The 20,547-nt window shown below is 38.1% G+C and overlaps 3 protein-coding genes across 5 annotated transcripts; 2 read left to right on the top strand and 1 right to left on the bottom strand.

Moving 5' to 3' along the window:
* Positions 1–135: 135 nt before the first annotated feature.
* Positions 136–15,492, bottom strand: RB195_021139 (uncharacterized protein; the record flags this gene model as incomplete). 3 transcript variants are annotated; one of them, XM_064207728.1, is made up of 23 exons in its annotated part: positions 136–241; positions 1,225–1,313; positions 1,432–1,552; positions 1,670–1,756; positions 2,815–2,832; positions 3,034–3,117; positions 3,743–3,880; positions 3,943–4,014; positions 4,086–4,174; positions 4,563–4,618; positions 4,671–4,741; positions 4,814–4,933; positions 5,009–5,044; positions 5,120–5,290; positions 5,350–5,466; positions 5,643–5,732; positions 5,795–5,884; positions 6,607–6,695; positions 7,357–7,484; positions 8,585–8,677; positions 13,890–13,963; positions 14,025–14,160; positions 15,459–15,492. In XM_064207728.1, the coding sequence occupies 23 exons, from the start codon at positions 15,490–15,492 to the stop codon at positions 136–138; spliced, it is 2,109 nt and encodes a 702-aa protein (XP_064063609.1). The 3 variants fall into 3 exon arrangements, with proteins under 3 accessions (XP_064063609.1, XP_064063610.1, XP_064063611.1); XM_064207730.1 differs by lacking the exon at positions 2,815–2,832; XM_064207729.1 differs by lacking the exon at positions 2,815–2,832 and having other exon boundaries at positions 4,563–4,597.
* A 1,742-nt stretch (positions 15,493–17,234) lies between these two features.
* RB195_021138 (uncharacterized protein) lies at positions 17,235–17,723 on the top strand (the record flags this gene model as incomplete). The annotated part of the gene is made up of 1 exon (XM_064207727.1): positions 17,235–17,723. One exon carries the CDS (start codon positions 17,235–17,237, stop codon positions 17,721–17,723), a length of 489 nt encoding a protein of 162 aa, XP_064063608.1.
* A 1,031-nt stretch (positions 17,724–18,754) lies between these two features.
* RB195_021137 (uncharacterized protein) lies at positions 18,755–19,069 on the top strand (the record flags this gene model as incomplete). Its single annotated transcript, XM_064207726.1, has 1 exon — positions 18,755–19,069. The coding sequence occupies one exon, from the start codon at positions 18,755–18,757 to the stop codon at positions 19,067–19,069; it is 315 nt and encodes a 104-aa protein (XP_064063607.1).
* Between the last annotated feature and the right edge of the window lie 1,478 nt (positions 19,070–20,547).

Here is a 20,547-nt window from a genome sequence, read left to right as displayed (position 1 = left end):
ACAGATGACGAATATTAACTGGTGGTTTATTCAGATGACAGCAACAGATGCATTCAAATAATACTTATATGGTTGGTCGTGATAGCTTACAGTAGTATGTCGTCGTGGTGATAATGCGATCCAACGTGGGTGGGATTATTCGACCCACAGCAGGTTGTTGTCTCCACCGAACCCGTTGGGTACTTTCGTATACAAAGACGACGTTACCCATTTCCCGTCGATAAGGAATCGGAATTCGTGTCTGAAATCAGCTTCTTCTAAATCCATGGACATAGCACAGATATCGGGAGTTCACTCGTCAAGAACAGGGCTAGGATAGGCTCAGGAGTAGATGTGTTGCAAACATGCATTCATTATCGCGCAGGTTGGATAATGAAAGTGTTACCGTAGTTATCCTAAGCTTTGAAGATTAGATTACGGAGATGGTTAGACTGGTTTTGCCCTTCCAAAAAGGTGATTTAACTAATCTATTTAACTACTGTCTAATGTAGAATTTGACTAAAGTTCATCACGAATATTCAAAATAAAGGACAGATTAAGAGGTAAGAATAGTTGTTTCATCGGAAACCTTTAAGATAAATCTCTACGTTGTTCGAGTAGAAAGGAAAATATGCGCTATTTAGAGCAATTGCCATTTGAGATGGGTAAAAATTCGGGATAAGCACTAGAACATTTTGCGGGAAGGTACGAGCTGAGAGATAGTTCAGAACACATAGGAGCTGAGTTGGACTCAACTCAGAAATCAGAGAATTGAAGTTGCACATATTCATTCGATTTTGCCCTACTTTTTTGTGTTTGGAAACTCATATCGATATTTCTGTTCGCATGCATGAATAATGTTGACTCAAATAAGAGCTCATTTCTCCCATTTTTCACTAAAACACCACTGGTAAATTCCGTTCTTGACATACGCACGAACGGAGCAAGAAAAAGGGATATTGATGTCATTGAATCCATTTTAGAATAGAGTGCATCTTCAAAATCTATTTTCATCATATTACTTCTGAGCTATAACTAAGCCCTGAATACAAAAGAAAGTAGACCTAAACGGCTCTTTATCAGAACCTCAGGAGAAGTCTCTAAAATCTCTAGTGGATCGCATTTCTTTCAATTCACAAACTTATGAACATACCTTCTTTCTGCGAAAAGAAGTTCTATCCCTTGAAACATTCCAATCTCATACTCTAAACTTAATCTCTGTAAAGTACTATATATGTAACTTGCCTTCCTCTGGGTAAATCAACGGTTATTCCTTTTTTACCCTCCCCGATAGGATCGCATTTCAATGCGCATTGCCAGTTAAGAAACGAGCCCTGAAAGGAAAATAGTCAATTAAAACAAAACAAAAAGGAAAAAAAAAACTCCGAATGGGAAAGGGAAATTATCCAAGAAAATTAAAGACATGCGGATAAGATCCAATATAATATTAACCATAACGAAGACGTCTTGTGAAGAACCAATATCAATTTCGAGTTTCACTCTTTTTGTTTCATATGGAGTGAGTTGTGTAGTATAGAAAGGCGTTGGTGCAGAGATTGTTGGTGGTGCGAAGCTGAAAAAAATCATAGATGACAAATTTAAAAGGAAAATTGATGAATACGATGTAAACGTAGATCATCAATATGACAAAAGACAAAACGATATGTTTCACCCAGGGTGAACGGCTTACCAGTTGTTTGCAAGATGCCATTGTCCTGGATATGCTTGACTAACTGAATATGATGGCAGCATGTAAGTGCTGGAGGTTTGTGGTGTCCTGAAAACTCAACTGACAGCACGTGTTGCATGTTTAAATTTATCGTATTATATTTCCCTTCACATTTCCCGTAGATTCTATCCAGCTGAGTCATTAGGACTGAACTTGAAATTAGACTGGCTTCAGAACTTAGCAACCCAGTTGGATAGAAACTAGGCCTCTCACACTATTTCCATACCAAGCGTAGAAGCTAAAGTTTCCTCCAAGCAGTATTTCACTACTTCAACTAAATCCATAAAATCCTGCACCAGTAGAAGCTACCACCTGATTTTGGTCAACAGAAGGACAGCAGTATTTCGGACACTTCTTTAGAATATGTCGACTTTCGAATATTCGAATATCGGGAGTGAGTATTTGGGCAAACCAAATCATTTTCGTTCCAGTTTTATTTGAATTATAAGTTCTTCGCGAATGTGGTCTATCATAGCTAATCTTTTTAGAATATTCGATATCCGAGATATTCGTTGGGTAGAGTGGGAAAATCGGACCTCAGATTTTCAACTGGAAATGAAATTTTTCCAGTTGGAAATCGAAAACAGGAAGCAAGGGTGGGTACCGGCTTTTCACACTGTTGGCCGATTATGTTTTAATTGATAATATATCAAATATGTCGAAAGTAATCGATTTTCGATATATTTGATACGAAAATAAGGATGAGGTAACGACCAAAGAAGGATGGCCATGGTGCCCACCTCAGGGAAAGACGGTATCTCAGTAATACGAAGGAGAATAGGAAGAAATAATATATCCTATCCTTTTATAGGAAGATAGAACATTGACCAAGGAACGACAGCTAAAAGAAATGAAAGGAAGGGAAGTTTACGCCCAACTAAGTGAGAAACCGCGCTTACGTACATTTTCGTTATTGGAGGCAAAAAAGCTCGACACCGGAAAATAAAAACATGTTCAAAAATTACTCACACCATCACTGCAACTCTTAATACACTCATAGTTTGTCCGTTAAAACGTAAAATTTGTAATTACAAATTCCGATTCACATTGCATTCAACAATCGGTTCAGTTTTGTTATTCCACTCCAAACACAGCGAAATTCTCACCTTAAAGCTGAGACGAGTCTAAAAAGTAAATTTCTAGTATTTACCGTACGAGAAATGGATGACCTAATGACCAATTCCGCCGCTATTTCAGAGACATTGAATATCTATGGCGATTCCAGGAAGTGCGTCTAGCGAGAGAATGTAATTTGAATTTCTTTCAAAGCAGAAGTCGCCATAAATTTCATGTCTTTTGCCAGAAAAACTCAGAGGAAAACTCACTGTTCATTCAAACTCTGGATTTTAGTGTTCGCTGTGTCAAGCAAATGTCGTTGATGAGCCACACCGGCTTCCAACTCTCCGATTCTGAAATGAAAACTATATAACACCTGCATCCTAATACATGGAAATCAAACTGAAATCTGAAGAATTGAGAGCCTTGTTTTTTTTCCTAACAAACCACCAATTATTCCGTTAAAGAGAAAATTAATTATACAAGAAGAAACGGATCCTAGATTAGCTCAAAACCTTTGTCATCCTTCTTTTATTTCCCATCGAAACTTAAAAATTCTACATTCTGGAAACTGGTGACTTACAACAAGCTTTGTGATTCTTATCCTAAGCCATCCCTTCTTTGGGACATCCATAAAAGTATTTGCAAACATGTGATTGCTCCCTTGAAGAATGGAAAAGATTTCTTTAAACAGTTGCCCTTGTCCCTCTGGATTTGCGGACAGCTCAGCTTGTCATACCATAGAAAAACTTGTAAAGTACATAACATTTGAGAGGCCAACTGAAATCTACTTTCATGTAACCTCTTAAATTTTTTAGGATTGCTTTGAAGTATTTCGAGTTCCTCAAACAGATATCTGAACAAACATCGACACAAATAATGAATACAAACTTAACGTGTTGGAGGATATAAACTTGGATTCATCCAGTTCTTTCCCAGTTTCCTTTTTAAGTCCACTTGTATACTTTAACAACTCACTTCCATTTGGCATCACTCCACCACTGGCTAAGTTCGCCGATTCTCCATTGAAGTCGACTGCGCTCGTCAGCCAGATCGCGAATACGAGCATCTTTCTCTTCTAACACTTGCGCGCTTGCCGAATCCTGAAGTTTTGTTCTGAAACAAACAAATGATGCGTTTGGTAGTGATTTGAGGGAGAATCGAGTGAAAAAACCTACGTCAATTCTTCATTGATCCCTTGGAGACGACCGTTTTCATTCTCGAGTTGTACGATGCGTTTCATTGTGTCCCTGAAAAGACGATAGGTCATTCGCTATCGGAGATCCCAAATTACTGTTGATTTTATAGCACCGATATTCACCTGCTGATCTGCTCGCATTTCTGTCTTTCTGCTTCACTATTTCTGAACGATTGATTGGCCAACTGTAGTTTAGTTTCCAGTGATCTAATCTGTAAGATGTTCTGTGGACGGAATAACGATGTAGGTGTGGCTCGAAGATGTTATATTTGAAGTTGAAGTGGTTCGAAGATGTTTATATTTTCACTAGAGATCCCAGCAGCCGATATGAAGCTGTGGTTCTGGTTTCTGGGTATGGTTTTTAGTTTCTAGAATTTTTAGCGACTGAGACCTCCTATAACCTTCGAGAGTTGTGGAAAATGACGCTGAGAAATTCCAACGAACATCTTCTAAGAAACAACAGGGAAAGGGAGAGAGAAAGACGAAGGGAATCGAGAAGGAAAGAATGAGAGTCTCATTTTCAAGATGGGTTTTTGGCAAGCTCTCATTTTTCTTCTGTATGTATAAATAAATGTGCAATGTTTAAGAAAAAAAGCTCACTTGCGCCTTAGCCGACTCATCCGCTGTTTCAGTTCCTGAACGCATTTTTGGAGAGCCTTAAACAATACACAGTCGGAGTAATAGAACAGTTCATCAAACAAAACATACTTGGCGGTGGTGGTGCAAGTCGTTCCGGATCGCTACTAAGAAGGCTTAGTTGATTTTCTAGGTATGCAACTCTAAAGCAAAAAGTTTTATGTAAAGTAGATAATTGCTTCATATCTACAGAATTCCAGTTAATGAGCTCCTACTTTTCTTTGGAATTGCTCAACCATTCTTTGTGCTCTCCAAGATGCCATTCGCTTTCCTCCTTCTCTTTTTTTGCTGTGGCAAGGTTCGCTCGAAGATCGGCAATAACGTTGTGGAGATTGCTAGAATGTGAACGAATTTGAGCGAAAGAATCCAACACGCACATTGCTTCTTTATGGGAATTATCGCAAACTCACTTGATTTCTTCTTCTTTCTCTCCTAGTTCTTGGATCCTGAAGAAGAGAGAAGTTGTTGCCAATTAAATGTTTCAAATGGAAGCAAATTACGACAAAAGAAGTCTAATTTACCGATTTCTGGCATCACGAAGGTCGTTGTTGGCTGTTTCGAGTTCCTCAACAAGCTGTGAAATGTGCTTATCTTTCTCGGTGACCACAGTTAATTGTTCGGCTTGGATAGCTTCAACCACTTGAGCTTTTTCATCCACAAGCTCTGCGATCTTCTTTTCTAGCGATGCCACTCTGAAAGGATTGAAAAGATGACAACGAGCAGTTCTGAACCATCTAACTCCGACCATTACCTCTCGTCGGTATCCCCTGACGGCACAATAACAGTCTGATCTGTTTCTCCAAGCCGTGCACGAAGTTGAGCAATTTCTTCCGTCTTCTTCTTTAGCTCTTCGTCTTTTTCAATTATTCTGAAACGACAAACAGTGACGAACAGGAAGATAAGATCGGAAATCCCAAGTTTTTTTTTTGCACTGTCCTTTTTGCATGTTTCCCTATGCTTCCAGAGAAACAACACTTCCAAAAAAAAAAATCCCTTAGTTTATGAACTCCTGTTAGAAATTTCCTACGGAGTAATAATATTCACATCAACTTTGCCTTCTCGAGAGCGTCTCTTTGTTCTTGGATGTCCACATTTTCATCTCCATGTCCCGTAGAGGATTGAACGGGTTGATCACTGAGAGAATTAGGAATGCTTTAGATATGAAATTAAAAAATACAACATTACAAACTCCATACGTGTCTTTTTCTTCAGGTTTTTCAACAGTTCGCTGAAGTTCAATGTTGTTGCGCATTTCTTCTCGCAGCTCAGCCTTGAGCTCTTTCAGTCTAAAGCTATGTTGTAAATTAATGCCAAAAATTGGATTTAAACCTCAAAGAGAATGCAGAGCGCAGAACACATGTCCCAAAAATTGGCTGCTACCCTCGATGTTATTTCGATTCAAAATTTGAGATAAGTGAACTGTTTCAAAATAAAATCGTTCTCTGACCAGAAAACAGTACAGAGGCACGTTTTAGAAATTTTCAACAACTTTTTACACTCTAACAACTGGTAGCGTTCTCTGGAACATCGTAATGAGTAGTTTCTTCTCTCGGGGTCAATTGAGAAATGCAAAAGATGCATTGTAGCAGCGTTTGAGAAAAAAACCGCTATTTTCTTATGATTTTGGTGGCGCTTAGGAGCATATATGTTTGTCCGAGCAACAACGCATCCTTTTCTGTTTCACTTGTGACAATCAAAAGATAATCGCTGTTATCCGACACGAGATAACTGCCGACACCTACATTATATATACATATATATATATATATATATATATATATATATATATATATATATATATATATATATATATATATATATATATATATATATATATATATATATATATATATATATATAAGGTATCTTATGCAACTGCAATAAAAACGCTCACTACCGCTGACATTGGAAGAAAATTTCTCTTTTCGCAGAAAAGAAAAAAAATACAGAAAATGATACATCTCGGAGCAGTCCACTTTTGATCATTCTCATTTCTCCGCATACTAACCTCAACTTGAGTTCTTCATTCGCATCCAACAATTTCTCGATCTCTCTGTTCTTTTGTTCGACGAGCTGGTTGACGGTGTTGTTGTCGCTCTGTAAATTATTTTTTAATCGAGACAAGATAGAATAAGTTTGTATAGGATGGAACGCTCGAACTTCAGGACTTGTTCTTTTTAACTAAATTGTGAAGTAGCGACAAAAACATTTGCACAATGAATTACTAAGATTGGAGGAACGAGTGAGTCCCAATTGCTAAATGTAGTTCTTAGAACTACATTTTTTTTAGAACTGAAAAAGTGAGGATACCCATGAGTCATTCAAAATCATCTCCACTTCTAGGGAAAAGGGAACTACGTGAAGTCTCCATTTATCAGAGAAGTCTGATTCTCGGTAAAACCTCCACAATTGTGGATTTGGCTAAGACCAGTGGAAATAATAATTGGTGGTTTTTTTTTCCGAAAAGAAATTGTATTTACATTGCCGTTTCCCACTAATTGTACTTTTCTGTTATCTATCAGAAGCATGTTAAAAATGTCATTAACTTCAAACTAGATAATAACATCTGCTAAAATAATTCCTGTTGTCTTTCAAAAGAAATGAATTTTCAAAAGAAAACCAAATGACGAGTTTCTCTACCTAAAAAATGCCGTTAAAACATAACTGGTTGTCCCGATGCGGCAAAAATTCTTGCGTAACAAATGGAATGTTTTTTTTGAATGAAAGGACTAACTGGCTTAAACATAAAAATTGTTACCTCGTCACTAATGTGCACGTTCTCCGGCTGTGCTTCGAAGCCGCTTTTTACGCCTCTGGTACGTGAACTGGTACGAGTTGTCTTCTCGGCACGTGGGGTCTTGTGACCGTATGTAAGGCCAGCAGCCGCTAAAATGAACATTTTCTGTAGGAGGAAGCGCCTGTATATCAGACTTTAATTTTGACCGTATTCTTAGTATATAGCCAGCGGTATGCTTCAGCACAAATTTTTCACAAAATTTCCTGTGACCTATGTAGTTGATAACTCTTCCAGTTGCGGTAGTTTGTTTAAAATCATCGAGGAAATAAGTACGTATGTAAAAGACGTAATTTTTAGCTTCTACCTTCCTATCATAAAAGTGTTTATTTTTTGCCGTTGTGTTGTACGTTTGTGGTATAAAAACTGAACAGGTGAACTGCCATCGAACAAAAAAAACCTTCAAGTAACACCTTGTTTTGAGGGAAGAACCGATCACAACAATTTGGTCGCAGTTCTTGAATTTTCAAGGAGTCCCGCAAACAAAAATTGAGTTAGATGTTTTTTTGTTTTTGGATTTTCAGGTCAGTTTCTTTCTAATTGGTAGAAAGAAATTAGCTCTTTCCAGTATTTGTAGAACAATCTTAGAACAAAGTGGCATACAGGTTTGTCACTTTTCTCTCATGTACTTTTCCGTCATGTCACCAATCGTGAACATCTCTTAACACTGCAAAAGTTCAGAAGAGTACTACTGTTTCGGAAAAAAGTCAAGGGATCTTCCGTAACAATCTCGTACTTCTGACATTCCCCAAAGGTATTGTTCTGGTATCAAAGGTTGTTTATGTAGAGTTCTTGACTCTTACGTAGTTCAGGCTTTGTCTTTAGCTTTAGTTTTTTATATTAGGGTTTTGCTAACAAGCACAATTGTTTAGCGCATCACTTTTTTGCAACTCGGGTAACTCTCTTCCTCTCCCTTGCGAAACTTAAAATTCGCAACAGCTGTTGATGACAAGTTAAAGTTCGTTGCATCTCACAACGACATTCTAAACATCATGGAACTTCTGACAACTGACTGACTGACTGACTTCGACAACTGTCAGTATCACATTCCCGGAATCGTTCTGCTACTCTTAACATCTCATCTTTTTCTAAGTGAACCTCAGCTGCTGGCGCATATTCTATCGTATAACAACCTAAGTTCCTTTGCTAGAAACATAAGAAACAGAAAGAAAGAAACAAGGTAAAGACCTACCAATCAGCTTTTGAACGGCGGCGACGTTTTTCTCGAATTGTTGAGAGGCTTTGCTGTAGTCCGCATAGTGAGACCCGTGTTTGCTACCATGAGCTGCAAATTTCTAATGCAATTAAAAAGTAGTGCAAGAAAACTAGTAAAAAAAAAGAGCTACAACATTTGAACAGAGATCCAGAAACAAAAACGGACCCTAACCGATATCTCGATGCAGTTTTTAGCATAGGAAAGATTAATCTAAAAAGTCATTCATGTGGAAAACATCGGATTTCACTTACTTCCGGACAACTGCAGAGATGTTTTTTCACGTACATGAGGTAACTGGATACCTGCGATTTAATTTGCCTCTCCGATTTCAGCCAAGGAAATAAGTATGCGAGAAATGATAGAGTGCAAAGCACATGTGAAAAACTCGCACTTGTGGACTGGTCGGGCGAAATACAATCCCTTATTTTCAGTAAATGCTGGATATACCATATATTTTAGTGATGTTTCCAGAAAATATGAAGAAAACTCAATAGTGTATTGCGACTTTACGTCCTAAAACTTTGTGGAGTATTTCCAAGAAAGCATAATATTCATCATTTCCCCTGTACCTTTCAATCTTTAGTGCAACAGATATTTTATACTAATATTATGGCTTTATACTACCATTTAGAACACTCGCTTCATTCAATAATATTATGAAAGAAGTATTGAAGGTAATATTATTCTGATGACAGTTCTACCCATGGCAACACGTCCGAAGGCAATGTGAATTAGGAGAAGCCCACAGTATCTTGTTTTAAGAACTATTGAGCGAATGATTAAACCTGCAGATTAAATGTTTACAGGGACTCGAGTTAGCTTGAGGGTAACAAGTTGATTAATTGCATAGTCTGTCATGATTAATGTGATTCCCAAACGCTTTAATTAAACATCGGAAGTGAATAAAAACAAGAAGAGCAAGTAACAGCAAAGCATAAACACATTACGATTTTTTTTTGCGTGCTAAACGCAGCCGTCTAACTACTATGATTGTGCGATAGTTTTTTTTTTTTTGAAACAAAGGATTATCTTTTAAGAAAAAAATATATGCAAAGAACGGAAAGAAGAAAATCTACTATAAGTCATCTGTTGAAATTTCCGGAGAAAGAGGAAAATCTCACGAGAAGCTAGCCGAAATTTAGAGACAACGTCTCGTCACTGGCTACTCGCTCAGAATCTGGACAATTACTGATACTTTCTAATTCCTGATATAATACGGTGCATAAAAAGAACTGTGCGGAGAGAGGATCGCACAGTCTGACTTTCATCCACAACTTGAGATTGGACTGCACTACTTTGGTTGGGAACCCATTGTTCACGTTTAGTAAGCTGGTTTTTTTTTCCACAAATTTTCCTGCGCCAAATCAGTCCAACAGTATTGTGAGTTCCCCGTCCTTAATGGAGATGAATGCCTTTCAATGTATCACAGTTCCCTTTTGATCATGACTCTTGTGAAAATTAGGTCTATCTTGTAGATCTAATGGCAATTTGTTGTTTGTGAACCTCCAGGGGTTCAGCACATCTGTCCAACAAAGTGCACAGTAATTCGAACTTTGCACAAATGGCAACAAAACGAGCCCAGCACAAGTGTCTTTCGAACAGCTGTCATGCTTGCGGGATTTTTCGCACAATCTGCAAAAGCAAGAGGAAACTCAGGAGCTTCTTTTTTGCTGTTACCGTACTTCTGCAGAAGTGATTTCCTCTGGATCTGGTTTACATCGGCAGCAAGAAAGCGTGTTCTTGCGGAAGTCATTACTTATTCATAAATAGCACTTTCCGGACATCTTTTGCTAACTTACGATTCTTTCTTAAAGAGGCAAAAAGAACAGTTCTGGATTGAAACGATTTTTTGCACCATTTTTGATTAGTCATATTATAGTGTTCGTCATTTATTTCTACGTACATACTTGGTCAACGTGGCTTTTTTAAAACAGATCTATCACTACAGCTCAATTTTAGTCTATATGTTTTAAGCTGTCATATAATTCAGTAATTAATAAAATGAGTAATTTTAAGTACAAATAAGTAGTGAGGAATAATAGCAGAATTGGGTGTTCCTTTTTTTTTACCCTGTTTCAATTTTTTCTACTCAGTTCTAAATATTATACTGGATACAGACAGCAAACAGACAACGCTTTTTGCTGAATAATTTTTTACCCACCTCGATGCAGAAGAAAAAAGAATTGGCCATTGAAACAAATTGAGATGACTTCTTAAACAACTCAAAATGTTCACACCTTTTAACTCCTTTACATTGATTCCAAAAATAAATACTGCAAAATACTTTCTAATCTCTATGCATACAAATTTATTTGAGAGTACATTGAACTTATTTTTTTAACTAAAAGTAAATTTAATTCCAGGAAAAAGGTAACTAAAACAGGCTATGAATTTCGATTTCTACAAGCGGTAGATTCAGGAGAAACAATGGATGAATTTCCAGAGTATCAGTGATGTAACGTGTGATATACCAATTTTTGAGCTGTAGAGCACGTCAATTAGCGAAATATAAAAAAATAAGAAAAACGAATATGAGAACTGGGAAAGTGGCGTTACGAAAGCATCCAGTGGAGTAGTTTACTTTCTCTGACGTTACTTTTACGGAGATCGGAATTAGTATGTCTAACCTATATTTGAGAAGTAAGTAAGGATCGACTTTCTTCAAAGTACACGATTCGAAAACAAAAGCAAGTAAACAGAACAGCGCTATATAGACAGTTATCCATTGTAATTTCCATGTAGGACGTACAAATGTTCAGAGAGAAATCACAATTATTTCGGTACTTTTCTTTTCTTCAAACTCAACATCTATGCTGTACTTTATTTGTTTTCGATATGATGTTCATCGACGAACGTCTGTACAACCAAACGCGACTGACATGTTGGCGTCAGATGTTACACAAATTCCTGTCATAACGAGCATTGCGTAGCGTTTGTTGCTGCAGTTTTAGATAATAAGTTTCGAAACCATAAACGGTTAGAGTCGAAGTTTTCGGAAATTCGTTGCTTTACACACTTTCGAGGACTCACCTTGAGAAAAATCTCGAGATATGTAAAGCATAACTGAACTTGCATCATATCATCAACCTACAGATACACTAGCGCCCCAGCCATTTCATTTGCATTATTGCAAAATTATAAACGAACAAGTGAAGAAAGAAACTTTTTGTGTGAACAATAAGGAGTAATTGATGTGCTCTGGGTCTCTTCTCGTGTCCTAAATAAGAAATTATTCGTTGCAGCAGACAAGTTCCATCAAGTCCTAATTAATTCTTAACAAAGAACCAGAATTCCGTCTTCACTCTGCATCTGAGTTCCAGTTGAAGAATTGATTGGTGATGCTCATCCAGGAAACGTTCAGGAGACCTATTTTCTTGCGATCCCGCTAAACACTGGATGTGAACGCCTACATCGATGATCGGTGCCAGGGAGGTTGACGCCCGAAACGTACTTGATGCTTCCAGGTCATCAATCGTGTGCAGTGTTCATTCCTAACATCTATCTTCTCCGTTATTTCCTTCTTAGCTGTTGCCCCACATCTGCACTAAACAGGACGTGCCGACTCGTAAGAAGTGCCGATCCAAACAATTCGGCTCGACGGAAATTTACGACGTTGGCACAGGAAAAACTAGAACTGGCCGACGACTACTGACAAATGTGGCTACGTGGCTGTAATTTTTCTCCATTCTTTGTTTTCTTTCTACAGTTGGCATCTTTGCAGAGAAATCGAGCGTTGTAATACAAATGATTCGATGATTTACGGAACAGAATAATATTGATGATGTTTCACGTTTCGCACGTGTATTCATCGTTTGATGTCGCTTCACGTAGTCGTATACCCCCCTTATCTGTTCACGGTCGCCCAAGTCTATTTAACATTGTTTGATGAATCATTAAGATAATTCGCCTCTTTGCCATTACATGTGAAGAGACGGGTACTTCTAAAAACAGAAGAACAAAAATATTCAATTGCGACCTACCAGTAGAGGAATATTCTGGAAAGACAATGGGAAAACTCCTGACAAGATGAAAACTGGTATTGTTTGATAGGAACAAGAGAGGATGAGAGGGTGAGGAGGAGGCAACCGAGTTTAGAAATGAATTGTCATTCATTTCACATATGCCCTCTTCTTATATTGTCAGAAGCAAATACAAACGCAAACACTTTTCTCTTTTTCTCTATCTAGGTTACTAGATTGCAAAAAAAAAAGATAATTGTTCTTGAATGAAACTAGAATGGAACTCACAGGTAGTGTGGTGGTGGCCGCCCTATGTAACTTTTTAACAAATCCGGACGCTATTCGGCATCTTTCGTAAATAAAATGCAAAACTGAAGAGTGTTGAGAAGCTGATAAGTATATGTCTTTTGATTACAAGAAGAGTTAGATATTTAACCAATTCCTGAATATTCAAAGTCACTTTGATTACATCAGGTAGGCGATCAGCCGCTAAAGCTCTTCTCCTGTAACTAATTTGAAACTTCAAATTCTCTGCTATGACTTATCCTTAGCCACGTTCGGTTATTTAGGACACCTTCAGTGGAGATTTCGCACTCCTAAATCGAGAGCGTTCCGCCAAATTCGATTCTGTTTCATGTATGATGCAGTTTTGGAAACGAATCCCTCAGCTATTCCCCATTGTTCGAGTGTTCGCTCGAGGCCAAGGCTGGCATTGACGCAGGGTCTAGCTAGAAGTAAGAAAAAGCGCTTTCCAGCTGATGAGTAAGGACCGCCGAACGAAAAAACCCCTGATGCACGAATCGGCGCCATTTCGATTCAAGGACGGTAATTTTGGAAACCACTTAAAAGTGCACTTTGCCGGCACTGAGAGGAACAAGGAGGAATACGAAAATTTATGCGAAAGATGGATAGTGGGAGCGCCAGCTACAAAATCCATGTGTTTCTTCGGGGAAGATAGGTAGACTGGATCGATTCTGCGTGAAAAAGTGGAAAGACTGGGTTGAAACTCGAGGAAATACATAGCAATAAATTAAAATGACAGCGACATTGTACTGAGTCTTGTTGGCTAAAGATGGATTTTATGACGAAATTCTGGTTACTTGCTTGAAAAGATAAAAGAGGCATACATGAAACGTTTTACACTACTGATTTCGGAGTAGAGAAAAAAAAGAAAGGAAAAATAATCTCACAGCATTTACTCTACTCGCTAGTTTTCACCTCATTTTGATTTTGTTGAGAACATTTCTTCACCATCACGATCTATTTTTTTTGCCATAGTACCGAAAAAGTGCAGTTACCGAAGTTCACAGATAAAAACGTACCAAGGTGAATGTAGATATCTTGGGCGTTCCATCCGCTGGCTGGCGCAAGAATTCTACCCGTGTTTGTATCATAGCTGAAAAATATATTCCCAGATTTCTTCACTTCAATGACAAAATTATCCAGCAAATATCTACTCAAGCGGTCGTCGTTGACCATTTTGACGATAGTACAATCCATGTGCTCCGGGAACAACAGACTGCACCGATGAGAACACGAGACCACCCTCGTCGGTAGCTACCTCGACTGGTTCAATTTGAAGGCGTACCCAGGCTAAAATCAACATTAAACATGCATTTTCGTTTTTCTCAGTTTCTTCAACCAAATAATTTCCACGTCATGGCATCGAGAGCTTACGGGACCAGCAGCGTTGCTTTTACAACGATTACTATTCTGATTACTTCTACCAAAACTAAAACATTTTCTACTATGTGACGGTAGCTAGGGGTAGTGACGCGAACAAGCAAATAGTTGCGGAAAATTTAGGGAGCAAAAGCAACTGATAACCCATGATATTCCACACAGTACAATTCATACACACTGAAAATCCAGAAACGAATCCACCACAAATGCAAACGAAGAATTATGAGGATACATGCCAGAAATTCCTCTAATTTGCATGCAGGTTCTTCAAAGCGGAGATGGGAGCTGTTCAGGTTTCTATTTCGCAAATCGTAAGATTGTGAAAACAAAATCAAGAAGTACTAGCTACAACAAAGAAACCGTCCTCCTAAAACCTCGTCTAACTAATGAGGTTGGGGAAATATGAGGTTTTTCGTCTTGATCTCGGCAACGTCAAAGCAAAAAAACAGCTATCAATTTTGCGTTGTGCCTTTTACGTGAAGTCTTTGATGCTTGACACCTCTACAATTTCAATTTTGTCAAGTTCACTATTACACTGATCAAAAAGTCAAATAATGGCCAATTTTCTATTCTATTTCATCTGCATTAAGGGATTTTGAGCAGTGGGAGAAAATTTCCCAGATGACACTAAAAAAAAAATTCCTTGTGTTTTATGCTCTCTTGATGAGTGAATGAAAAATGCGATGAGGCTAATGTCTTGCATGTCACATGAGGTACTGCTAACAATGGGCAGCTTACAGACAGCAGGGCTAGTTTGAGTATCTGAAAACGAGGAGCGGGTTCGAGAAGACTGACAAGTTGGCAGGCATAGATCCAGGGAAAATTCTGCTTCGACAGCATGCTATCTTTTCTTCTTGCACAGCTTCTTTAGAGGATGTTCGAGACGTAAAGGATGGGATATGGAACGATTTGACCAGTACGAAGCCTAACGGGGGAAATCCGTATGCATGATATCCACTTGTCTAGCTTTTTTTTTTCGCTTTCACTCACAAGCAACTGTTGTTGCGCAGAAATAAAGCAGACAGCAGCGTTGTCCACAAATGATCGATCGATGCGCTGGCAGAAATGGAAAAGGATATGAGGAAAAGGCATGAGCAATTTCTGCACTATTGCTGGGATCATACACTTTTGAATAGTCCCAATCACTATCGATTAGGATGTGAACCCACGCACACACATACACACACACGCATTTGCATGAAACTCACTTTTGGACAGCGGATTTATCACGTCGCTAGCCATCGCGTATCCTGGAAAAGTAAACATTATAGAATGGAAACTAATCTCACCAAAGCAACGAGTCAAATGAGAAGCAGAGGTGGTTGGTCTGAGGCGTTCGTTTGACTCGAGAGGATGTTGAGGACTGTCGCCGCGACTCTGCGCCTCGGTGTATGTCGGGTTTAATCAAACGTCCTTGTTGCAATGAATATAGAAAAACATACGTGATTTGCGGATCTCGAAATGAGGTTAACCTCGTTCCCAAGCACAACGTTGCTTACAGTGAAATGCACAGAAAAGGCAAAAATTCAATGATAAAGCAATACACGGTTTAATCGTCGTTAAGATTGGTTATAGTGGAACAATCTGAGTTGATGGAATCAAAGTAATCTTCCCAGGTGTAATGGATAACGAATAACGTCCTTAGCACGTCTTTCCATTAAAAATATTGGTAATGTTATCGTTATTTCACTAGACGTACAGCAAACGAAAAGTAGTTTAGGAACTTTGCGCCAATAAAATTTTAGAAGGAATTATCATGCGTTATAACTTTATTGGAATCCAGTTTTAGGCAAGAACTCAACAATTTAACGGCCAGGACTACTTTGCTGCTTTCTTCCTCCTGTTGCTCAGAAAATACGTCCCTTCACAGAGGTACAGTCTTTCATCCTGAAACCCAATGCTCAACTATCACAGAACGTAATAACGGGAAAAAGTCTTTTCCAAATCATTTTTTGATGAATTTGAAAAGAATGTCAACACTCGGACCTGAGTGGCACTCCCAATCGTAGTTTTCCCCGCAACTATTTCTACGAGGAGGACCCTCTGTAACGCCGTGTTTTCAACTATTTTAGTCATGCGCAACGGACTCCACTGACAATTACAGTTGTTTGTACCGTTGTTGTTCCTTTCATGTACTAAATCTTTACACAGAATGATATAGAAGTAAGAGTAAGGAAAGGGCAACATCAAAAAGAATTGGTCAATAAAATAAGCAATCAATCGAGCTGTGAGTCATCTGGAAAACGTCCGAGAAGCTCAAAACAGTGCAGCGACATTGTTAATTCGCGTGGAGGGAAAAAAGTAAGTCATACAAGGGCAGATTCTATTCACAACTGATGAAGGACAACTTTTTTGATTAGAAAAACGGGAGAAGAACAATTCCTAAGAAGTAATTCTTAAAGCTGACTCAAGAATCCTACAAATTTCCACATAGTTGTTGATGCGGGAATTTCTTTTGGGAGTTTCGATTTTGAACAGCTAAAAAAAAAACAACAGAATATTGCACTGCTATGGGAGATATCGACGAGATTAGAGAATCTCATCTCATTCAAAGCATTTGCTTTGAATGAATGTATCTCAAAAGCGCATCAAAACAGCATTAAACGCGAAATGTTCCATTGCAGAATTTGTTTACGAAGATCCAGAATATGAGAGAAATGTACGCGTAGAAACATATGTTGTCTTGCTGGCAATTTATTCTGGTGAATGGTGAAAGTGCTTGGCAAATGTCCAATAATTCCAAAACATCACCGATCCTCTTATATGTGTTTGAATAGTGCTTATGGTGCTAGGAAAAATCCGAATTCTGAACACGTATCCTGACTGCAATTTAACGCATTATTGCACCAGCAAGCTGTCGAGTAAAACGTAAAGATACAGAAAAAAAAAGTAATAGTTCGAAGTTAGCAGGCTGTGCGTTGTCCGGCCTAGTTCTCTGATAACAGAAGCATCATCTTTTGAATGGTCTGTCAGGTCGATCTTTGATGCAAATAAGACTGGTGTCTAAAAGTAGCTCCGTGATAGAGTGGAAAGTGTGTTTCCACATATTATTATTATTATTATTGTTATTGTTGTTATTATTATTATTACTATTATTATTATTATTATTATTATTATTATTATTATTATTATTATTATTATTATTATTATTATTATTATTATTATTATTATTATTATTATTATTATTATTATTATTATTATTATTATTATTATTATTATTATTATTATTATTATTATTATTATTATTATTATTACTATTATTATTATTATTATTATTATTATTATTATTATTATTATTACATAGTATACTAGATACTTGCACGAAATTAATGTCAAAAAGATTTCACGTTGAAGTTCTCAAGAAACTTCAATACTTAAAGCCCTGCATTAGATGTCTGGAGAAAGGTGACTCAAAGAAATTCTTGGAATACTGTAAAGACAGAGATGATCTTATTTTCTTAGTCTTATTTTAAAAGTCCCTCTTATTTTGTTCTAATAGATTCATAAAATCGCAGTGCAATTCACTCTAAATACAAAACATTTTTAAAAGATTTTCCATAGAAGAGCTTGAGCTCACTTCGGCTTTCCAGGAAAGGAGCTACTCAGATGAAGCCACACATTAGTAGCTTTCTCTTTCTTAAAATTTTTGATCTTAGTTACAAATGCTCACAAAAGCTTACTCCTCTCTATTTTTCTCGGAAGATCAAAATGGGAGCAACGAAAACAAGCATCTCCCGAACCCTCTTCAAGGTGATAGTGACGACTTAACAAGTGGAACGTGAATGTCTATAATCGTAGGTGATTTCTGTGTGCACCGTCTTTGCAAACCGCTCAACATTTTCCAGAAAAAAAAGCAAACAAATTCTGTAGCACAGGACATTTTAATCCTACCCCATCGCCTACTCATCAAAGGAGACTGGAAATGTTTCGCAGAAATACCAGCAAATGTAAACATAAGACTAAGGTAACGTAAGGTTCAAACATAAACTTATATAATGTCACACAGAAGAAATGATGAAGAGGAAAAGATACGATCATGGTGCGACAAATACATGACCGAGGTTTCCTACACAAAACCTATCAGTATTAGAACCCCATCATCTAATTCTAATAGAGTTCTTGGAAAACTTATATCTTTTTTCCGCCAATAACATCTCATGAACAGATGAAACTGTAGCTGTTGGATCAAGAAAATGGATTTGAAAAAAAAACCGGATATCCGTGTCTTCTTCAATTTTTTTTTTCCTGTCCACAAAACCTCTTTTTACCGGAAAAGATAATAAATTCTACGCGTGTTGGTATCCCGACATTAGAATGGATTCAGGTCACCAAATAATATGAGCTGTTGAAAAGCAGTTTGAACAGCTGAATAGATGCTTAGAGAGGGAAAGAGATTTTCCGCAAACGAAACGACCAGCACCGATAATCGGCAGCAGCGGTACGTAACTGGACGTTCACTAATGTTCATATGTCAATTACACGCTTCAAAATTTTATTTTTACTAATGACCATTGGTACTGGAAGAGAAGGTATTCGAAAATGTTCCCGATATGCCGGGAAGTGTGAACAGTTGAACGGCGACACTCAAAGTGAAGGCGCCGATGGCCGGGAGGGGGAGGAGCGGCCGGGCCTCGCCAGGCCGGCGACGGCCGCGGGCGTCTGCCTGCATGATGCGCCAGGAGGAAACTGCGGATTCGCATTTTCTCCGGGTTCGACGAGGGGAAGTAAGGCACGGGGCGGGGCTCACGGCGGCAAAAGGACGATGGACGGGGATATCGATGTGCCGGTGTACAGGCCGAGCCGGCCGCAGCTCCGATGACGTCAGAGCGAGCAAACTGCATTCAATTTTCGCGCCGAACTGTTCACGCCCGTCCAACGAAGCGTATGCAAATGTGATCGCATTTACGGTGACAACGTGCAAAAATATCATGAGTTTTTCCGAAATGATGAATTGGTTGGAGTGAAAGTTATGTTTTATTGTGTGATGTGAGTGATGGTCGATACTTTGTTTACGAATGAGTACTCGAACTAGTAATGTGGAAATACATTTGCACATAGCACGTATGTGACTCTGCACCTTCCGTGACTCTATTCATAACGGTTCGTAGGCTACTCAAACTGTGGATGGCTCCTCGATGGTACAGTTACCGCCCGCATTCCTCAGCAAATCTCAGAGAGAACAGATTGCTGCACCAAGGACAGGAAATTCGCCTGGTACATATAACGGAATGAAAAAAAAAGATGAATGAAAAAGATGAAAAAGAAAAAAATTGGATTTCTTAGCATTAGAGCCAAGCAGAGTAGATAAGCACTTAAACAGGACAAAAAGATTTCCGGAAAAGTGTCAACACCTATATGAGTTCTCCCGCAGCGGAATTTAGTCAAATTAGGGGAAAAAGTTCCAGATATCGGGGAATTTTCATTGTTGCGTATGGGAACAAAGGGTACGGACATGTGTATACTTTTTAAATAAAGTAATGTTCATTTATAAGAAGATCGTGCGTATAAACAAGCTAAGAAATAACGTAAGCTTCCAACAGTAACGTTCCGCAGATAGGATAAAAACAACCCCAAGAATTACATTTGTACCACAGTAAAAAAGGTTTTGTTTTGTTTCCAAGCTATATTTTCGAAGGTTCTACAAAAAGATGGAAGCAGAAGGAAAAAAATGACCTTCGTAAGGAAGAAGAGCGAAATTATTAAAGAAACCTTAGGAAAAACAGATCGAAAACGCAGTTTGTAGTACTGCAGACTAAAAGCAACGAAAAAGAGAGAGAAAGAAAAGAAGTGCAGGATGATGAGAGAAAAGAAGATTCTGAGGCTCCGAGATTTATCGGAGGAAAGAGCGAATCAATATATCGCGTGAGCGCGAATCTATTGATGAACGATCCGATATTGATGTAGATCACATCGGATCACTTCGAAAGTTATGAAGTTATCGGTAGATATGAAACGTTCTCGCAATATTTCGAACTTTTTCCATGAAATCAAAGAACGCAAATACTGTAGACAACGTAAATGTTAGTGCAGGCATGTAATCCTAGCTTATCAGTAATTTACGTAACCTTTATGATGAAATTTAAGGGGGAAAAAGCGTAGGACAAGATAAGATCAGAAATGATCGATTACTAGGGGGAAATGTTGCTTTTTTCAGAGAATATTACCTTTTTGAGAAGGTAGAGGAGGGTTGTTTATAGTGAGACGTAAAGTATTTATGAGATAAAACATTTTCTACTATTCGTTTTGATCCGTTGCCACATTCGTGGATTAAGAGATAGTGGATAAATTTATCCGTCT

Source organism: Necator americanus, chromosome X (genome assembly GCF_031761385.1).
Source record: "Necator americanus strain Aroian chromosome X, whole genome shotgun sequence".
NCBI classification, from domain to species: Eukaryota; Metazoa; Nematoda; class Chromadorea; order Rhabditida; family Ancylostomatidae; genus Necator; species Necator americanus.
This window is presented reverse-complemented; position numbering and strand designations above follow the sequence as displayed.